Source organism: Oncorhynchus kisutch, unplaced genomic scaffold (assembly GCF_002021735.2).
Source record: "Oncorhynchus kisutch isolate 150728-3 unplaced genomic scaffold, Okis_V2 Okis07a-Okis12b_hom, whole genome shotgun sequence".
Lineage (NCBI taxonomy): Eukaryota > Metazoa > Chordata > Actinopteri > Salmoniformes > Salmonidae > Oncorhynchus > Oncorhynchus kisutch.
The window spans coordinates 16,296,271-16,317,093 of NW_022261984.1; the positions used below are offsets into that span (position 1 = coordinate 16,296,271).

The 20,823-nt window shown below is 48.8% G+C and overlaps 1 protein-coding gene across 2 annotated transcripts in view; it reads left to right on the forward strand.

Annotated features, from left to right (window-relative positions):
- LOC116360060 (uncharacterized) overlaps window positions 1-20,823 on the forward strand; it is a 64,355-nt gene that overhangs the window by 17,874 nt on the left and 25,658 nt on the right. For both annotated transcript variants that reach the window (XM_031814559.1, XM_031814558.1), the window contains exons 2-6: window positions 8,298-8,363; window positions 8,680-8,750; window positions 9,718-9,831; window positions 10,023-10,214; window positions 17,255-17,333. In XM_031814559.1, coding sequence (XP_031670419.1) covers window positions 10,073-10,214; window positions 17,255-17,333 — 221 coding nt within the window. In that variant the 5' untranslated portion in view covers window positions 8,298-8,363; window positions 8,680-8,750; window positions 9,718-9,831; window positions 10,023-10,072. The remainder of the gene's footprint in view (window positions 1-8,297; window positions 8,364-8,679; window positions 8,751-9,717; window positions 9,832-10,022; window positions 10,215-17,254; window positions 17,334-20,823) is intronic.

The following is a 20,823-nucleotide window of genomic DNA, read 5'->3' on the forward strand; positions in this document are numbered from 1 at the left end:
GGCACAACGCCTCTCCCCTATTGGACCCAGAGCACAACGCCTCTCCCCTATTGGCCCACAGCACAACGCCTCTCCCCTATTGGACCCACAGCACAACGCCTCTCCCCTATTGGCCCCACAGCACAACGCCTCTCCCCTATTGGACCCACAGCACAACGCCTCTCCCCTATTGGACCCACGGCACAACGCCTCTCCCCTATTGGACCCACAGCACAACGCCTCTCCCCTATTGGACCCAGAGCACAACGCCTCTCCCCTATTGGACCCACAGCACAACGCCTCTCCCCTATTGGACCCACAGCACAACGCCTCTCCCCTATTGGACCCACAGCACAACGCCTCTCCCCTATTGGACCCACGGCACAACGCCTCTCCCCTATTGGACCCACAGCACAACGCCTCTCCCCTATTGGACCCACGGCACAACGCCTCTCCCCTATTGGACCCACAGCACAACGCCTCTCCCCTATTGGACCCAGAGCACAACGCCTCTCCCCTATTGGACCCACAGCACAACGCCTCTCCCCTATTGGACCCACAGCACAACGCCTCTCCCCTATTGGACCCACAGCACAACGCCTCTCCCCTATTGGACCCACGGCACAACGCCTCTCCCCTATTGGACCCACAGCACAACGCCTCTCCCCTATTGGACCCACGGCACAACGCCTCTCCCCTATTGGACCCACAGCACAACGCCTCTCCCCTATTGGACCCAGATAGTGTGTATTTGCGTTGATATGGAGGCTACATGAGCCTTTTAATAATGTATATAGTTCTGTTCTTGAGCTGTTCTTGTCTATTGATGTTCTGAATTGTGTTCTGTGTTCTGTGCTCTGTATTCTGTGTTCTGTGCTCTGTGTTCTGTGTTCTGTGTTCTGTGCTCTGTGTTCTGTGCTCTGTGCTCTGTGTTCTGTGTTCTGTTCTGTGCTCTGTGTTCTGTGTTCTGTGCTCTGTGTTCTGTGCTCTGTGCTTTGTATTCTGTGCTCTGTGTTCTGTGCTCTGTGTTCTGTGCTCTGTGCTCTGTGTTCTGTGCTCTGTGTTCTGTGCTCTGTGTTCTGTGCTCTGTGTTCTGTGCTCTGTGCTCTGTGTTCTGTGTTCTGTGCTCTGTGCTTTGTATTCTGTGCTCTGTGCTCTGTGTTCTGTGCTCTGTGTTCTGTGCTCTGTGTTCTGTGTTCTGTGTTCTGTGCTCTGTGCTCTGTGTTCTGTGCTCTGTGCTCTGTGCTCTGTGTTCTGTGCTCTGTGTTCTGTGCTCTGTGTTCTGTGCTCTGTATTCTGTGCTCTGTGCTCTGTGTTCTGTGCTCTGTGTTCTGTGCTCTGTGTTCTGTGCTCTGTGCTCTGTGCTCTGTGTTCTGTGCTCTGTGTTCTGTGCTCTGTGTTCTGTGTTCTGTTTGGACCCCAGGAAGAGTAGCTGCTACGTTTGCAACAGGCTAATGGGGATCCTAGTAAAATACCAAATCCCAAGGGCCTGGATACAGCCGTTAGCCGTGGTATATGGGCCATATGCAACAAACCACCATGCTAAGACTACAAACGGTTATAAATGGCCCATTTGTGAGATTGACTTGTCATTTCAATAGGCATAGACAACACATGATACACACACGAGTCCTGCATCTTATTTCAGAGACCTAAACAACACATGATACACACACACACACACGCACACACACAGACACACACACACACACACACACGAGTCCTGCATATTATTTCAGAGACCTAAGCAGCACATGATACACACACACACACACACACACGAGTCCTGCATCTTATTTCAGAGACATAAACAAAACATGATACACACACACACACACACACACACACACACACGAGGCCCACCTCTCATTTCAGATAGTCTGCAGTAGTCAAGATGTAAACTGAATGATTTTAGCAGCTTGAATGGTTCAAATTAACAGACCAATGAGAGTAGCGAACATGAGTAGCGAGGTGTTGTTGGTGTTGTTGTTGGTGGTGGTGTTGTTGTTGTTGTTGTTGTTGTTGTTGTTGTTGTTGTTGTTGTTGTTGAGATGCTTGTTTTCCCCCCGGTAGTCTGCTGGAATAGACTATTGAGGATGAAGGTCATTTCAATCACTTCATTAAATATGTATATGAACTGAGGTTGCTTGGCAACAACAGCCGTTGTTTGTTTGATTGGTCTATTTGTTTATGTTTAACCTGTCGAAGACTGCTGTCATAGCTATTCTACTACGTTTTGCTCTGAGACCAGGCTGGAGTTGAAGACTGCAATCTAATCTCACAACTGTTAACGTCAATATAATACGTTTTGATAACTGCCAATTAACTAGACATGTCCATTTCATAATAACACAAGGCGACAACAACAAACTGAAGTTATCTTCAAAGGGGGAGACACTCTAGACTCCAAACTGTTACAGACCTATACCCATCCTGCCCTGCCCTGCCTCTAGACTCCAAACTGTTACAGACCTATACCCATCTTGCCCTGCCTCTAGACTCCAAACTGTTACAGACCTATACCCATCCTGCCCTGCCTCTAGACTCCAAACTGTTACAGACCTATACCCATCCTACCCTGCCTCTAGACTCCAAACTGTTACAGACCTATACCCATCCTGCCCTGCCTCTAGACTCCAAACTGTTACAGACCTATACCCATCCTGCCCTGCCTCTAGACTCCAAACTGTTACAGACCTATACCCATCCTGCCCTGCCTCTAGACCCAAACTGTTACAGACCTATACCCATCCTGCCCTGCCTCTAGACCCAAACTGTTACAGACCTATACCCATCCTGCCCTGCCTCTAGACTCCAAACTGTTACAGACCTATACCCATCCTGCCATGCCCTGCCTCTAGACCCAAACTGTTACAGACCTATATCCATCCTGCCCTACCTCTAGACCCAAACTGTTACAGACCTATACCCATCCTGCCCTGCCCTGCCTCTAGACCCAAACTGTTACAGACCTATATCCATCCTGCCCTGCCTTTCTAAAGTCTTCGAAAGCCATGTTCATAAACAGATCACTGACCATTTCGAATCCCACCGTACCTTCTCCGCTGTGCAATCCGGCTTCTGAGCCGGTCACGGGTGCACCGCAGCCACGCTCAAGGTACTAAACAATATCATAACCGCCATCGATAAAAGACAGTACTGTGCAGCCGTCTTCATTGACCTGGCCAAGGCTTTCGACTCTGTCAATCACCGTATTCTTATCGGCAGACTCAGTAGCCTTGGTTTTTACAAACGACTGCCTCGCCTGGTTCATCAACTACTTCTCAGATAGAGTTCAGTGTGTCAAATCGGAGGGCATGTTGTCCGGACCTCTGGCAGTCTCTATGGGGGTACCACACGGTTCAGTTCTCGGGCCGACTCTTTTCTCTGCATATATCAATAATGTCGCTCTTGCTGCTGTTGATTCCCTGATCCACCTCTACGCAGGCGACACCATTCTGTATACATCTGGCCCTTCTTTGGACACTGTGCTATCAAACCTCCAGACGAGTTTCAATGCCATACAACTCTCCTTCCGTGGCCTCCAACTGCTCTTAAATGTTAGTAAAACTAAATGCATGCTCTTCAACAGATCGCTGCCCACACCCACCCGCCCGTCCAGCATCACTACTCTGGACGGTGCTGACTTAGAATATGTGGACAACTACAAATACCTGGGTGTCTGGTTAGACTGTAAACTCTCCTTCCAGACTAACATTAAGCATCTCCAATCCAAAATCAAATCTAAATTCGGCTTCCTATTTTGCAAACAAAGCCTCCTTCACTCATGCTGCCAAACATACCCTCGTAAAACGGACTATCCTACCGATCCTCGACTTCGGCGATGTTATTTACAAAATAGCCCCCAACACTCAGCAAACTGGATGTAGTCTACAAATCTAGGGTTGCTCCCCAAGCCGGCTGGTCGTTCGTTCTATTGGTTCGGTTGCCAGAAGACGCGACCCAGTCGTTCAGTCTTTTTGTTCTGTATCTATGGGACGCGACCCAGTCGTTCAGTCTTGTTGTTCTGTTGCCAGAAGACGCGATCCAGTCATTAAGTCTTTTTGTTCTGTATCTATGGACGCGACCCAGTCGTTCAGTCTTTTTGTTCTGTATCTATGGACGCGACCCAGTCGTTCAGTCTTTTTGTTCTGTATCTATGGGACGCGACCCAGTCGTTCAGTCTTTTTGTTCTGTATCTATGGGACGCGACCCAGTCGTTCAGTCTTTTTGTTCTGTATCTATGGGACGCGACCCAGTCGTTCAGTCTTTTTGTTCTGTATCTATGGACGCGACCCAGTCATTCAGTCTTTTTGTTCTGTATCTATGGGACGCGACCCAGTCATTCAGTCTTTTTGTTCTGTATCTATGGGACGCGACCCAGTCGTTCAGTCTTTTTGTTCTGTATCTATGGACGCGACCCAGTCATTCAGTCTTTTTGTTCTGTATCTATGGGACGCGACCCAGTCATTCAGTCTTTTTGTTCTGTATCTATGGGACGCGACCCAGTCATTCAGTCTTTTGTTCTGTATCTATGCAAAACAGCTGCACTTAATTTAAACTTTTTTTTTGTTCAGTTGACATTTTATTTGTATATATATCCATAAAAATGATGCCGGCTGATTCATGATATCGACTGGCTAAGAAACGCTGCCTCCGTCTCCAATAACTACTGCCTGTCGCTAACTAGCCAGCTAACCTCGGAAGCTAATCAGCAAGCTAGCAAGAAAAGACAAAGGGATTGCAAAACGGGTTAGCATAATTCTACCCCAATAAGTGTTTTTTTCTAAATATTAGCTATCTAACAAGTTTTCTGGAGACTTGTGGGAGGAGTGCTGATGACGTTGTCCACCGTATGCGCTTCCGGGAGCTTGATTTGCGTCTAGACTGAGGAGAAACGTTTTGCTCTGAGACCAGGCTGGAGTTGAATACTGCTGTCATGGCTATTCTACTACGTTTTGCTCTGAGACCAGGCCGGAGTTGAATACTGCTGTCATGGCTATTCTACTACGTTTTGCTCTGAGACCAGGCTGGAGTTGAAGACTGCTGTCATAGCTATTCTACTACGTTTTGCTCTGAGACCAGGCTGAAGTTGAAGACTGCTGTCATAGCTATTCTACTACGTTTTGCTCTGAGACCAGGCTGGAGTTGAAGACTGCTGTCATAGCTATTCTACTACGTTTTGCTCTGAGACCAGGCTGGAGTTGAAGACTGCTGTCATAGTTTTGCTCTGAGACCAGGCTGGAGTTGAAGACTGCTGTCATAGTTTTGCTCTGAGACCAGGCTGGAGTTGAAGACTGCTGTCATAGTTTTGCTCTGAGACCAGGCTGGAGTTGAAGATTGCTGTCATAGTTTTGCTCTGAGACCAGGCTGGAGTTGAAGACTGCTGTCATAGCTATTCTACTACGTTTTGCTCTGAGACCAGGCTGTAGTTGAAGACTGCTGTCATAGCTATTCTACTACGTTTTGCTCTGAGACCAGGCTGGAGTTGAAGACTGCTGTCATAGCTATTCTACTACGTTTTGCTCTGAGACCAGGCTGGAGTTGAAGACTGCTGTCATAGCTATTCTACTACGTTTTGCTCTGAGACCAGGCTGGAGTTGAAGACTGCTGTCATAGTTTTGCTCTGAGACCAGGCTGGAGTTGAAGACTGCTGTCATAGTTTTGCTCTGAGACCAGGCTGGAGTTGAAGACTGCTGTCATAGTTTTGCTCTGAGACCAGGCTGGAGTTGAAGACTGCTGTCATAGTTTTGCTCTGAGACCAGGCTGGAGTTGAAGACTGCTGTCATAGTTTTGCTCTGAGACCAGGCTGGAGTTGAAGACTGCTGTCATAGCTGTTCTACTACGAGCTATATGTCTCTTGATATTAGAACTGAGCTTGCTAGCTAGTGTACACCGAGTCAAAAGGTATCTAGTTTAAAACACAGTCCGGTGTATTTAAAGTGGTTGGTTTAGATGTTCGTTAATGAATAGCCTCACCATTCAAACTGTCGACCTTTTTTCTCCTATCACATTGGTGAGTTATCAGTGGAGGCTGCTCAGGGGAGGAACGGCTCATAGTAATGTCTGGAACTGGATTCTATGGAATGGAATCAATCACATGGAAACTACAGGTTTGATTCCATTCCATTGACTCCGTTCCAGCTGTTGTTGTGAGCCGTTCCTCCCACTCAGCAGCCAACCAATGAGCTCAATGCTGGCACAGTCAGAGAAAGGTGTGTGTGTTGATTTTAATGAGAAAACAAACATATTTGAACCTTTATTTAACAAGGCAAGTCAGTTAAAGAACACATTCTTAATTTAAAATGACGGCCTCCCGGGGAACGGTGGGTTAACTGGCTTGTTCGGGGGCAGAACGATTTTTACCTTGTCAGCTCAGGGATTCGATCTAGAAACCTTTCGGTTACTGGCCCAACTCTCTAACCACTAGTCTACCTGCCTCCTCTAACCACTAGTCTACCTGCCTCCTCTACACTCTAACCACTAGTCTACCTGCCTCCTCTAACCACTAGGCTACCTGCCTCCTCTAACCACTAGGCTACCTGCCTCCTCTACACTCTAACCACTAGGCTACCTGCCTCCTCTACACTCTAACCACTAGGCTACCTGCCTCCTCTACACTCTAACCACTAGGCTACCTGCCTCCTCTACACTCTAACCACTAGGCTACCTGCCTCCTCTACACTCTAACCACTAGTCTACCTGCCTCCTCTACACTCTAACCACTAGGCTACCTGCCTCCTCTACACTCTGGCCACTAGGCTACCTGCCTCCTCTACACTCTAACCACTAGACTACCTGCCTCCTCTAACCACTAGTCTACCTGCCTCCTCTACACTCTAACCACTAGACTACCTGCCTCCTCTAACCACTAGGCTACCTACCTCCTCTACACTCTAACCACTAGGCTACCTGCCTCCTCTACACTCTAACCACTAGGCTACCTGCCTCCTCTACACTCTAACCACTAGGCTACCTGCCTCCTCTACACTCTAACCACTAGGCTACCTGCCTCCTCTACACTCTAACCACTAGTCTACCTGCCTCCTCTACACTCGAACCACTAGACTACCTGCCTCCTCTACTCTCTAACCACTAGGCTACCTGCCTCCTCTACACTCTAACCACTAGTCTACCTGCCTCCTCTACACTCGAACCACTAGTCTACCTGCCTCCGCTACACTCTAACCACTAGGCTACCTGCCTCCTCTACACTCTAACCACTAGACTACCTGCCTCCTCTAACCACTAGTCTACCTGCCTCCTCTACACTCTAACCACTAGACTACCTGCCTCCTCTAACCACTAGACTACCTGCCTCCTCTAACCACTAGGCTACCTGCCTCCTCTACACTCTAACCACTAGACTACCTGCCTCCTCTACACTCTAACCACTAGGCTACCTGCCGCCTCTACACTCTAACCACTAGGCTACCTGCCGCCTCTACACTCTAACCACTAGGCTACCTGCCTCCTCTACACTCTAACCACTAGGCTACCTGCCGCCTCTACACTCTAACCACTAGGCTACCTGCCTCCTCTACACTCTAACCACTAGGCTACCTGCCTCCTCTACACTCTAACCACTAGGCTACCTGCCTCCTCTACACTCTAACCACTAGACTACCTGCCTCCTCTACTCTCTAACCACTAGGCTACCTGCCGCCTCTACTCTCTAACCACTAGGCTACCTGCCTCCTCTACACTCTAACCACTAGTCTACCTGCCTCCTCTACACTCTAACCACTAGACTACCTACCTCCTCTACACTCTAACCACTAGGCTACCTGCCTCCTCTACACTCTAACCACTAGACTACCTGCCTCCTCTACACTCTAACCACTAGGCTACCTGCCGCCTCTACACTCTAACCACTAGGCTACCTGCCTCCTCTACACTCTAACCACTAGGCTACCTGCCTCCTCTACACTCTAACCACTAGACTACCTGCCTCCTCTACGCTCTAACCACTAGACTACCTGCCTCCTCTACACTCTAACCACTAGGCTACCTACCTCCTCTACACTCTAACCACTAGACTACCTGCCTCCTCTACACTCTAACCACTAGACTACCTGCCTCCTCTACACTCTAACCACTAGGCTACCTGCCTCCTCTACGCTATAACCACTAGACTACCTGCCTCCTCTACACTCTAACCACTAGGCTACCTGCCTCCTCTACGCTCTAACCACTAGACTACCTGCCTCCTCTACACTCTAACCACTAGGCTACCTGCCTCCTCTACACTCTAACCACTAGTCTACCTGCCTCCTCTACACTCTAACCACTAGTTGATGTGTATATGTGTATTCCAGGGTTCGAGAGCATTCTGGAGGGAATCTATGGCCCGTTGCTGCTCAGAGACCTTAATATTTTTGATGGTGAGTGTGTGTGTGTGTGTGTGTGTGTGTGTGTGTGTGTGTGTGTGTGTGTGTGTGTGTGTGTGTGTGTGTGTGTGTGTGTGTGTGTGTGTGTGTGTGTGTGTGTGTGTGTGTGTGTGTGTGTGTGTGTGTGTGTGTGTGTCTGTGTGTGTATGTGTCTGTGTCTGTGTGTGTATGTGTGTGTGTGTGTGTACACGTGTTCGCTCCCAGTTGGTGCCACTGAGACTTTATTGACTGTGTGTGTGTGTGTGTGTGTGTGTGTGTGTGTGTGTGTGTGTGTGTGTGTGTGTGTGTGTGTGTGTGTGTGTGTTTCCAGACTGTGAACCCGAGGAGCTAGAGGACTGGGCAGTGAAGGCCAGTTGTTCCTTCTGCAGCCTGCTGATCAATGTAAGTTCAGCTCCGTGATACAAGCGGACTGCTATTTTCTGTCTTGATTTACTTCCAGCTCTCTCATGGAAACACTTCAGTTTACTTCCAGCTCTCTCAAGGAAACGCTTCAGTTTAGTTCCAGCTCTCTCAGGGAAACGCTTCAGTTTACTTCCAGCTCTCTCAAGGAAACGCTTCAGTTTAGTTCCAGCTCTCTCAGGGAAACGCTTCAGTTTACTTCCAGCTCTCTCAGGGAAACGCTTCAGTTTACTTCCAGCTCTCTCAGGGAAACGCTTCAGTTTACTTCCAGCTCTCTCAGGGAAACGCTTCAGTTTACTTCCAGCTCTCTCATGGAAACGCTTCAGTTTAGTTCCAGCTCTCTCAGGGAAACGCTTCAGTTTAGTTCCAGCTCTCTCAGGGAAACGCTTCAGTTTAGTTCCAGCTCTCTCAGGGAAACGCTTCAGTATAGTTCCAGCTCTCTCATGGAAACGCTTCAGTTTAGTTCCAGCTCTCTCAGGGAAACGCTTCAGTTTACTTCCAGCTCTCTCAGGGAAACGCTTCAGTTTACTTCCAGCTCTCTCAGGGAAACGCTTCAGTTTACTTCCAGCTCTCTCAGGGAAACGCTTCAGTTTACTTCCAGCTCTCTCATGGAAACGCTTCAGTTTAGTTCAACTATATCAGATTTACTGGGTTTCTCTGTCAGTCGCTGAATGTTTGGAGCTGTTGTCGTTCAGGTGACGTTGGGTGTGTTCTGCTGCTCAGACGTTGAGGTGAATCAACCAATGGTTGCGCGCCACGTCATGGACTGCGTCATGGACATTATGATGCAGTTAGGTGATATATAAAATATGGATCCAGACGTTGTAAGATCTGGCAGGCAGAGGAACCTGGGCAGAGGCAGGCCTGTGATTGGCTACGGCGTTGTTGCGGTTTTGTATGTGTTGTTACGACGCGTCGGTGATGTCATTGTCTCTTCCTCCTCTAATAGGACCATGTCCCAGTGGCCGCCTCCCCTCAGACGACACGCCCTCCCAAGCCCCTTCCCTCTCAGACAGCAGCCTATCAGCTCACAGGTTCCTCCACGCTGTGTTCCATAAGAAAGGTGAGTCCCCGTCCGACTAGAACAGAGACGACGGCGTTTACACTCTTAATGCTAACAGCGCTACGTAGCATCGTTGGCTACCTGGTTTATACGCGCTGAGATAAATGTATGTAGACAGTGTGTTTACCTGTGATTGGCTAAGATAAATGTACGTAGACAGTATGCTTACCTGTGATTGGCTGTCTGTCCAGAGCTGGCGTCCAGTGGAGACCCTAACGTCCCTCTGGTGGCCCAGGAACTGATGAAGAGGATGGTGAGGCAGTTTGCCATGGAGTACGCCTCCAAGACACGCCTTACCACCACCACAGGCTCCCAGCGTTCTGACCTCGACTCACCTCTAGACCTCACTGTGACACGGAACCAGGAGGAGGAACCCACACCAGGTAGAGAACCCGACAGGACTTAGAACCCATACCAGGTAGAGAACCCGACAGGACATAGAACCAATACCAGATAGAGAACCCAACAGGACATAGAACCAATACCAGATAGAGAACCCAACAGGACTTAGAACCCACACCAGGAAGAGAACACGACAGGACTTAGAACCCATACCAGGTAGAGAACCAACACCAGATGGAGAACCCAACAGGACATAGAACCAATACCAGATAGAGAACCCAACAGGACTTAGAACCCACACCAGGTAGAGGACCCAACAGGACTTGGAATGCACACCAGTTAGAGAACCAACAGGGCTTAAAACCCACACCGGGTAGAGAGCCCAACAGGGCTTAGAACCCACACCGGGTAGAGAGCCCAACAGGGCTTAGAACCCACACCGAGCAAAGAGCCCAAGAGGGCTTAGAACCCACACCGGGCAGAGAGCCCAAGAGGGCTTAGAACCCACACCGGGTAGAGAACCCAACAGAACATAGAACCCACACCGGGTAGAGAGCGCAACAGAGCTTAGAACCCACACCGTGTAGAGAACCCAACAGAACATAGAACCCACACCGGGAAGAGAGCCCAAGAGGGCTTAGAACCCACACCGGGTAGAGAACCCAACAGAACATAGAACCCACACCGGGTAGAGAGCGCAACAGAGCTTAGAACCCACACCGGGTAGAGAGCGCACCAGGGCTTAGAACCCACACCAGGTGGGGTATACTACAAAGTAGGAACAATGAGTTAGCCAGCTAACTTGCCTAACTATTTTTACATAGTTTTTTTTAAAGATGAGCTTAAAATTGGCAAGGTCTACTTGGCTCTTTCGCTAAGCCCCGCCCTGGAATTTTGGGCAACCAATTGCAACGCTCCAAGTGATAGCAACTGTAGTCGAGCCCGAAACGCATCAAGGGCAGTGGGAAAAATCTGAGTTTTCTTTAAAAAAAATCATTGTTTAAATGGTTCAATAATTAAACAGCGAACCAGGTACTGATTCCTGAAATGCAGAGCCTGTTGGGAGTATTATTAGAATCCCAAAACTATATTCTTTGGTAGTGTTTGCTAGCTCAGCTGGTTAGCTTAGCTCAGCTGGTTAGCTTAGCTGGTTAGCTTAGCTCAGCTGGTTAGCTTAGCTGGTTAGCTTAGCTCAGCTGGTTATCTTAGCTGGTTAGCTTAGCTCAGCTGGTTAGCTTAGCTGGTTAGTTTAGCTCAGCTGGTTAGCTTAGCTGGTTAGCTTAGCTCAGCTGGTTAGCTTAGCTCAGCTGGTTAGCTAGCTCAGCTGGTTAGCTAGCTCTTTCTTATTGACCACCAAACATTGTTAATGCTAGCTAGCCACTTGCTAGAACTTGTTTTCTCTAAATGGATGCTAGCTAGCTAAGTTGGCTATATTAGGAATTTTAACTCATCTTGCTGTCGACATCAGCAAACGATTTGGAAGCACTTTTATAATCCCAAAATGGGTTAGTAACTCGTACTATACAGGGTGTATTCAGTGGCTAGCCTCACTACAAAACAACTTGACCAGGTTTCCTGTGAAGACATTGTAGCGACAATCCACCACAACATATACCCAAGAGTTTCCTGATTTAGCCGTGCTTATTTTCATTGCGTGTATTAAAAACATAGTTTGAGATCATTGTGAGGAGATTTCTCCAACGGTTAGAAGGGGAAAATGGGGTTCCGGGGGAAAACGCTGTCGGAGGTTGCATCAGTATCCAAGGGAACCAGAGGTTGCATCAGTATCCAAGGGAACCAGAGGTTGCATCAGTATCCAAGGGAACCAGAGGTTGCATCAGTATCCAAGGGAACCAGAGGTTGCATCAGTATCCAAGGGAGCCAGAGGTTGCATCAGTATCCAAGGGAACCAGAGGTTGCATCAGTATCCAAGGGAACCAGAGGTTGCATCAGTATCCAAGGGAACCAGAGGTTGCATCAGTATCCAAGGGAACCAGAGGTTGCATCAGCATCCAAGGGAACCAGAGGTTGCATCAGTATCCAAGGGAACCAGAGGTTGCATCAGTATCCAAGGGAACCAGAGGTTGCATCAGTATCCAAGGGAACCAGAGGTTGCATCAGTATCCAAGGGAACCAGAGGTTGCATCAGTATCCAAGGGAACCAGAGGTTGCATCAGTATCCAAGGGAGCCAGAGGTTGCATCAGTATCCAAGGGAGCCAGAGGTTGCATCAGTATCCAAGGGAGCCAGAGGTTGCATCAGTATCCAAGGGAGGTTGCATCAGTATCCAAGGGAGGTTGCATCAGTATCCAAGGGAACCAGAGGTTGCATCAGTATCCAAGGGAACCAGAGGTTGCATCAGTATCCAAGGGAGCCAGAGGTTGCATCAGTATCCAAGGGAGCCAGAGGTTGCATCAGTATCCAAGGGAACCAGAGGTTGCATCAGTATCCAAGGGAGCCAGAGGTTGCATCAGTATCCAAGGGAGCCAGAGGTTGCATCAGTATCCAAGGGAGCCAGAGGTTGCATCAGTATCCAAGGGAACCAGAGGTTGCATCAGTATCCAAGGGAACCAGAGGTTGCATCAGTATCCAAGGGAGCCAGAGGTTGCATCAGTATCCAAGGGAGCCAGAGGTTGCATCAGTATCCAAGGGAGGTTGCATCAGTATCCAAGGGAACCAGAGGTTGCATCAGTATCCAAGGGAGCCAGAGGTTGCATCAGTATCCAAGGGAACCAGAGGTTGCATCAGTATCCAAGGGAGGTTGCATCAGTATCCAAGGGAGGTTGCATCAGTATCCAAGGGAGGTTGCATCAGTATCCAAGGGAACCAGAGGTTGCATCAGTATCCAAGGGAGCCAGAGGTTGCATCAGTATCCAAGGGAACCAGAGGTTGCATCAGTATCCAAGGGAACCAGAGGTTGCATCAGTATCCAAGGGAACCAGAGGTTGCATCAGTATCCAAGGGAACCAGAGGTTGCATCAGTATCCAAGGGAACCAGAGGTTGCATCAGTATCCAAGGGAACCAGAGGTTGCATCAGTATCCAAGGGAGCCAGAGGTTGCATCAGTATCCAAGGGAACCAGAGGTGCATCAGTATCCAAGGGAACCAGAGGTTGCATCAGTATCCAAGGGAACCAGAGGTTGCATCAGTATCCAAGGGAACTAGAGGTTGCATCAGTATCCAAGGGAACCAGAGGTTGCATCAGTATCCAAGGGAACCAGAGGTTGCATCAGTATCCAAGGGAACCAGAGGTTGCATCAGTATCCAAGGGAACCAGAGGTTGCATCAGCATCCAAGGGAACCAGAGGTTGCATCAGCATCCAAGGGAACCAGAGGTTGCATCAGTATCCAAGGGAGCCAGAGGTTGCATCAGTATCCAAGGGAGGTTGCATCAGTATCCAAGGGAACCAGAGGTTGCATCAGTATCCAAGGGAGCCAGAGGTTGCATCAGTATCCAAGGGAGGTTGCATCAGTATCCAAGGGAACCAGAGGTTGCATCGGTATCCAAGGGAGCCAGAGGTTGCATCGGTATCCAAGGGAACCAGAGGTTGCATCAGTATCCAAGGGAACCAGAGGTTGCATCAGTATCCAAGGGAACCAGAGGTTGCATCAGTATCCAAGGGAACCAGAGGTTGCATCAGCATCCAAGGGAGCCAGAGGTTGCATCAGTATCCAAGGGAGCCAGAGGTTGCATCAGTATCCAAGGGAGCCAGAGGTTGCATCAGTATCCAAGGGAACCAGAGGTTGCATCAGTATCCAAGGGAACCAGAGGTTGCATCAGTATCCAAGGGAACCAGAGGTTGCATCAGTATCCAAGGGAGCCAGAGGTTGCATCAGTATCCAAGGGAACCAGAGGTTGCATCAGTATCCAAGGGAACCAGAGGTTGCATCAGTATCCAAGGGAGCCAGAGGTTGCATCAGTATCCAAGGGAACCAGAGGTTGCATCAGTATCCAAGGGAGCCAGAGGTTGCATCAGTATCCAAGGGAGCCAGAGGTTGCATCAGTATCCAAGGGAGCCAGAGGTTGCATCAGTATCCAAGGGAGCCAGAGGTTGCATCAGTATCCAAGGGAGCCAGAGGTTGCATCAGTATCCAAGGGAGCCAGAGGTTGCATCAGTATCCAAGGGAGCCAGAGGTTGCATCAGTATCCAAGGGAGCCAGAGGTTGAATCAGTATCCAAGGGAGCCAGAGGTTGCATCAGTATCCAAGGGGACCAGAGGTTGCTTCAGTATCCAAGGGAGCCAGAGGTTGCATCAGTATCCAAGGGAGCCAGAGGTTGCATCAGTATCCAAGGGAGCCAGAGGTTGCATCAGTATCCAAGGGAGCCAGAGGTTGCATCAGTATCCAAGAGAGCCAGAGGTTGCATCAGTATCCAAGGGAGCCAGAGGTTGCATCAGTATCCAAGAGAGCCAGAGGTTGCATCAGTATCCAAGGGAGCCAGAGGTTGCATCAGTATCCAAGAGAGCCAGAGGTTGCATCAGTATCCAAGGGAGCCAGAGGTTGCATCAGTATCCAAGGGAGCCAGAGGTTGCATCAGTATCCAAGGGAGCCAGAGGTTGCATCAGTATCCAAGGGAGCCAGAGGTTGCATCAGTATCCAAGGGAACCAGAGGTTGCATCAGTATCCAAGGGAACCAGAGGTTGCATCAGTATCCAAGGGAACCAGAGGTTGCATCAGTATCCAAGGGAACCAGAGGTTGCATCAGTATCCAAGGGAACCAGAGGTTGCATCAGTATCCAAGGGAACCAGAGGTTGCATCAGTATCCAAGGGAACCAGAGGTTGCATCAGTATCCAAGGGAACCAGAGGTTGCATCAGTATCCAAGGGAGCCAGAGGTTGCATCAGTATCCAAGGGAACCAGAGGTTGCATCAGTATCCAAGGGAGCCAGAGGTTGCATCAGTATCCAAGGGAACCAGAGGTTGCATCAGTATCCAAGGGAGCCAGAGGGTCCTGCTTTGTAGTAGGCTGCTCTGGGAGAAAACCCACATCTAGGTTGAGGATTACCCAGGCTGCTCTGGGAGAGAACCCACACCTAGGTTGAGGATTACCCAGGCTGCTCTGGGAGAGAACCCACACCTAGGTTGAGGATTACCCAGGTCAGGATAATGTTGTAGCACCTAGGTTGAGGATACCCAGGTCAGGACAACGTTGTTGAGGATACCCAGGTCAGGATAATGTTGTAGCACCTAGGTTGAGGATTACCCAGGTCAGGATAACGTTGTAGCACCTAGGTTGAGGATTACCCAGGTCAGGATAACGTTGTAGCACCTAGGTTGAGGATTACCCAGGTCAGGATAACGTTGTAGCACCTAGGTTGAGGATTACCCAGGTCAGGATAACGTTGTAGCACCTAGGTTGAGGATTACCCAGGTCAGGATAACGTTGTAGCACCTAGGATTAGGATTACCCAGGTCAGGATAACGTTGTAGCACCTAGGTTGAGGATTACCCAGGTCAGGATAACGTTGTAGCACCTAGGTTGAGGATTACCCAGGTCAGGATAATGTTGTAGCTTTGGGAAATACACAGATTCATTGGGACCAGTGCCGTTGCTAACTAGCATTGGGAAATACACAGATTCATTGGGACCAGTGCCGTTGCTAACTAGCATTGGGAAATACACAGATTCATTGGGACCAGTGCCGTTGCTAACTAGCATTGGGAAATACACAGATTCATTGGCACCAGTGCCGTTGCTAACTAGCATTGGGAAATACACAGATTCATTGGGACCAGTGCCGTTGCTAACTAGCATTGGGAAATACACAGATTCATTGGGACCAGTGCCGTTGCTAACTAGCATTGGGAAATACACAGATTCATTGGGACCAGTGCCGTTGCTAACTAGCATTGGGAAATACACAGATTCATTGGCACCAGTGCCGTTGCTAACTAGCATTGGGAAATACACAGATTCATTGGGACCAGTGCCGTTGCTAACTAGCATTGGGAAATACACAGATTCATTGGGACCAGTGCCGTTGCTAACTAGCATTGGGAAATACACAGATTCATTGGGACCAGTGCCGTTGCTAACTAGCATTGGGAAATACACAGATTCATTGGGACCAGTGCCGTTGCTAACTAGCATTGGGAAATACACAGATTCATTGGGACCAGTGCCGTTGCTAACTAGCATTGGGAAATACACAGATTCATTGGGACCAGTGCCGTTGCTAACTAGCATTGGGAAATACACAGATTCATTGGGACCAGTGCCGTTGCTAACTAGCATTGGGAAATACACAGATTCATTGGGACCAGTGCCGTTGCTAACTAGCATTGGGAAATACACAGATTCATTGGGACCAGTGCCGTTGCTAACTAGCATTGCTGGTTTCCTTTTTGCTTAGAATTCTTCCTCGCTTATGCAAAACGTTATGGGATATTAGAATCCTCGTCCCATATTTGACCTAGAACCACACCACGTAGAGAACCCAACAGGACCTAGAACCACACCACGTAGAGAACCCAACAGGACCTAGAACCAATACCAGGACTTAGAACCAATACCAGGTAGAGAACCCAACAGGACTTAGAACCAATACCAGGTAGAGAACCCAACAGGACATAGAGCCACACCAGGTAGAGAACCCAACAGGACCTAGAGCCACACCAGGTAGAGAACCCAACAGGACTTAGAACCAATATCAGGTAGAGAACCCAACAGGACCTAGAGCCCCCCCAGTAGAGAACCCAACAGGACCTAGAGCCACACCAGGTAGAGAACCCAACAGGACCTAGAGCCACACCAGGTAGAGAACCCAACAGGACCTAGAACCCACACATTTCTAACTAGTTGCCTGACCTCTGACTAGTTGTCTGGCTACTGTCTAGTTGCCTGACCTTTGACTAGTTGCCTGACCTCTGACCAGTTGCCTAACCTCTGACTAGTTGACTAGTTGCCTGACCTCTGACTAGGTGTCTGACCTCTGACTAGTTGTCTGACTAGTTGTCTGACCTCTGACTAGTTGTCTGACCTCTGACTAGTTGTCTGACCTCTGACTAGTTGTCTGACCTCTGACTAGTTGTCTGACTAGTTGTCTGACCTCTGACTAGTTGTCTGATTCCTTCTCCCGTAGCGGACAGTGTGCTCGACCTCTCCAAGCGGAACTCTGCCAGCTCGGCCTCCACGTCACCAACCATTCACAAAGCCTCAGGGTGAGTGTCTCTCCTCTCATTGGTCCATAATGTCCATACTAGCACGATACTTAGTATGCATAGCCAATAGATGCCGTTGTTACTATTTACCATGCATTGACAATACAATATTTCACTTTTTAGCCTGTACGGCAAAACCACAACATAATTCAGAGTAGTGTGACAGTGTTAGGTGGTCTGTATCCGTAGACTGTCTGTCTAGTGGTGGATGTAGTGGGACAGTGTTAGGTGGTCTGTATCAGTAGACCGTCTGTCTAGTGGTGGATGTAGTGGGACAGTGTTAGGTGATCTGTATCAGTAGACTGTCTAGTGGTGGATGTAGTGGGACAGTGTTAGGTGGTCTGTATCAGTAGACTGTCTGTCTAGTGGTGGATGTAGTGGGACAGTGTTAGGTGGTCTGTATCAGTAGACTGTCTAGTGGTGGATGTAGTGGGACAGTGTTAGGTGGTCTGTATCAGTAGACTGTCTAGTGGTGGATGTAGTGTGACAGTGTTAGGTGGTCTGTATCAGTAGACTGTCTGTCTAGTGGTGGATGTAGTGGGACAGTGTTAGGTGGTCTGTATCAGTAGACTGTCTGTCTAGTGGTGGATGTAGTGGGACAGTGTTAGGTGGTCTGTATCAGTAGACTGTCTGTCTAGTGGTGGTGGATGTAGTGGGACAGTGTTAGGTGGTCTGTATCATTAGACTGTCTAGTGGTGGATGTAGTGTGACAGTGTTAGGTGGTCTGTATCAGTAGACTGTCTGTCTAGTGGTGGATGTAGTGGGACAGTGTTAGGTGGTCTGTATCAGTAGACTGTCTAGTGGTGGATGTAGTGGGACAGTGTTAGGTGGTCTGTATCAGTAGACTGTCTAGTGGTGGATGTAGTGGGACAGTGTTAGGTGGTCTGTATCAGTAGACTGTCTGTCTAGTGGTGGATGTAGTGGGACAGTGTTAGGTGGTCTGTATCAGTAGACTGTCTGTCTAGTGGTGGATGTAGTGGGACAGTGTTAGGTGGTCTGTATCAGTAGACTGTCTACTGGTGGATGTAGTGGGACAGTGTTAGGTGATCTGTATCAGTAGACTGTCTGTCTAGTGGTGGTGGATGTAGTGGGACAGTGTTAGGTGATCTGTATCAGTAGACTGTCTAGTGGTGGATGTAGTGTGACAGTGTTAGGTGGTCTGTATCAGTAGACTGTCTGTCTAGTGGTGGATGTAGTGGGACAGTGTTAGGTGGTCTGTATCAGTAGACTGTCTAGTGGTGGATGTAGTGGGACAGTGTTAGGTGGTCTGTATCAGTAGACTGTCTGTCTAGTGGTGGTGGATGTAGTGGGACAGTGTTAGGTGATCTGTATCAGTAGACTGTCTAGTGGTGGATGTAGTGTGACAGTGTTAGGTGGTCTGTATCAGTAGACTGTCTGTCTAGTGGTGGATGTAGTGGGACAGTGTTAGGTGGTCTGTATCAGTAGACTGTCTAGTGGTGGATGTAGTGGGACAGTGTTAGGTGGTCTGTATCAGTAGACTGTCTGTCTAGTGGTGGTGGATGTAGTGGGACAGTGTTAGGTGATCTGTATCAGTAGACTGTCTAGTGGTGGATGTAGTGTGACAGTGTTAGGTGGTCTGTATCAGTAGACTGTCTAGTGGTAGATGTAATGGGACAGTGTTAGGTGGTTTGTATCAGTAGACTGTCTGTCTAGTGGTGGTGGATGTAGTGGGACAGTGTTAGGTGATCTGTATCAGTAGACTGTCTAGTGGTGGATGTAGTGTGACAGTGTTAGGAGGTCTGTATCAGTAGACTGTCTGTCTAGTGGTGGATGTAGTGGGACAGTGTTAGGTGGTCTGTATCAGTAGACTGTCTAGTGGTGGATGTAGTGGGACAGTGTTAGGTGGTCTGTATCAGTAGACTGTCTGTCTAGTGGTGGTGGATGTAGTGGGACAGTGTTAGGTGATCTGTATCAGTAGACTGTCTAGTGGTGGATGTAATGTGACAGTGTTAGGTGGTCTGTATCAGTAGACTGTCTAGTGGTAGATGTAATGGGACAGTGTTAGGTGGTTTGTATCAGTAGACTGTCTGTCTAGTGGTGGATGTAGTGGGACAGTGTTAGGTGGTCTGTATCAGTAGACTGTCTGTCTAGTGGTGGATGTAGTGGGACAGTGTTAGGTGGTCTGTATCAGTAGACTGTCTAGTGGTGGATGTAGTGGGACAGTGTTAGGTGGTCTGTATCAGTAGACTGTCTAGTGGTAGATGTAATGGGACAGTGTTAGGTGATCTGTATCATTAGACTGTCTCTCTAGAGGTGGATGAATTGGGACAGTCCTCTGGTATCAGTATAGCCAGGCTGTAGACTGTCTAGTGGTGGATGAATTGGGACAGTCCTCTGGTATCAGTATAGCCAGGCTGTAGACTGTCTAGTGGTGGATGAATTGGGACAGTCCTCTCGTATCAGTATAGCCAGGCTGTAGACTGTCTGTCTAGTGGTGGATGAATTGGGACAGTCCTCTGGTATCAGTATAGCCAGGCTGTAGACTGTCTAGTGGTGGATGAATTGGGACAGTCCTCTGGTATCAGTATAGCCAGGCTGTAGACTGTCTAGTGGTGGATGAATTGGGACAGTCCTCTCGTATCAGTATAGCCAGGCTGTAGACTGTCTGTCTAGTGGTGGATGAATTGGGACAGTCCTCTGGTATCAGTATAGCCAGGCTGTAGACTGTCTAGTGGTGGATGAATTGGGACAGTCCTCTGGTATCAGTATAGCCAGGCTGTAGACTGTCTGTCTAGTGGTGGATGAATTGGGACAGTCCTCTGGTATCAGTATAGCCAGGCTGTAGACTGTCTGTCTAGTGGTGGATGAATTGGGACAGTCCGCTGGTATCAGTATAGCCAGGCTGTAGACTGTCTGTCTAGTCGTGGATGAATTGGGACAGTCCTATGGTATCAGTATAGCCAGGCTGTAGACGGTCTAGTGGTGGATGAATTGGGACAGTCCACTGGTATCAGTATAGTCAGGCTGTAGACTGTCTAGTGGTGGATGAATTGGGACAGTCCTCTGGTATCAGTATAGCCAGGCTGTAGACTGTCTGTCTAGTGGTGGATGAATTGGGACAGTCCTCTGGTATCAGTATAGCCAGGCTGTAGACTGTCTGTCTAGTGGTGGATGAATTGGGACAGTCCGCTGGTATCAGTATAGCCAGGCTGTAGACTGTCTGTCTAGTCGTGGATGAATTGGGACAGTCCTATGGTATCAGTATAGCCAGGCTGTAGACGGTCTAGTGGTGGATGAATTGGGACAGTCCACTGGTATCAGTATAGTCAGGCTGTAGACTGTCTAGTGGTGGATGAATTGGGACAGTCCTCTGGTATCAGTATAGCCAGGCTGTAGACTGTCTGTCTAGTGGTGGATGAATTGGGACAGTCCTCTGCTATCAGTATAACCAGGCTGTAGACTGTCTGTCTAGTGGTGGATTAATTGGGACAGTCCTCTGGTATCAGTAGACTGTCTGTCTAGTGGTGGA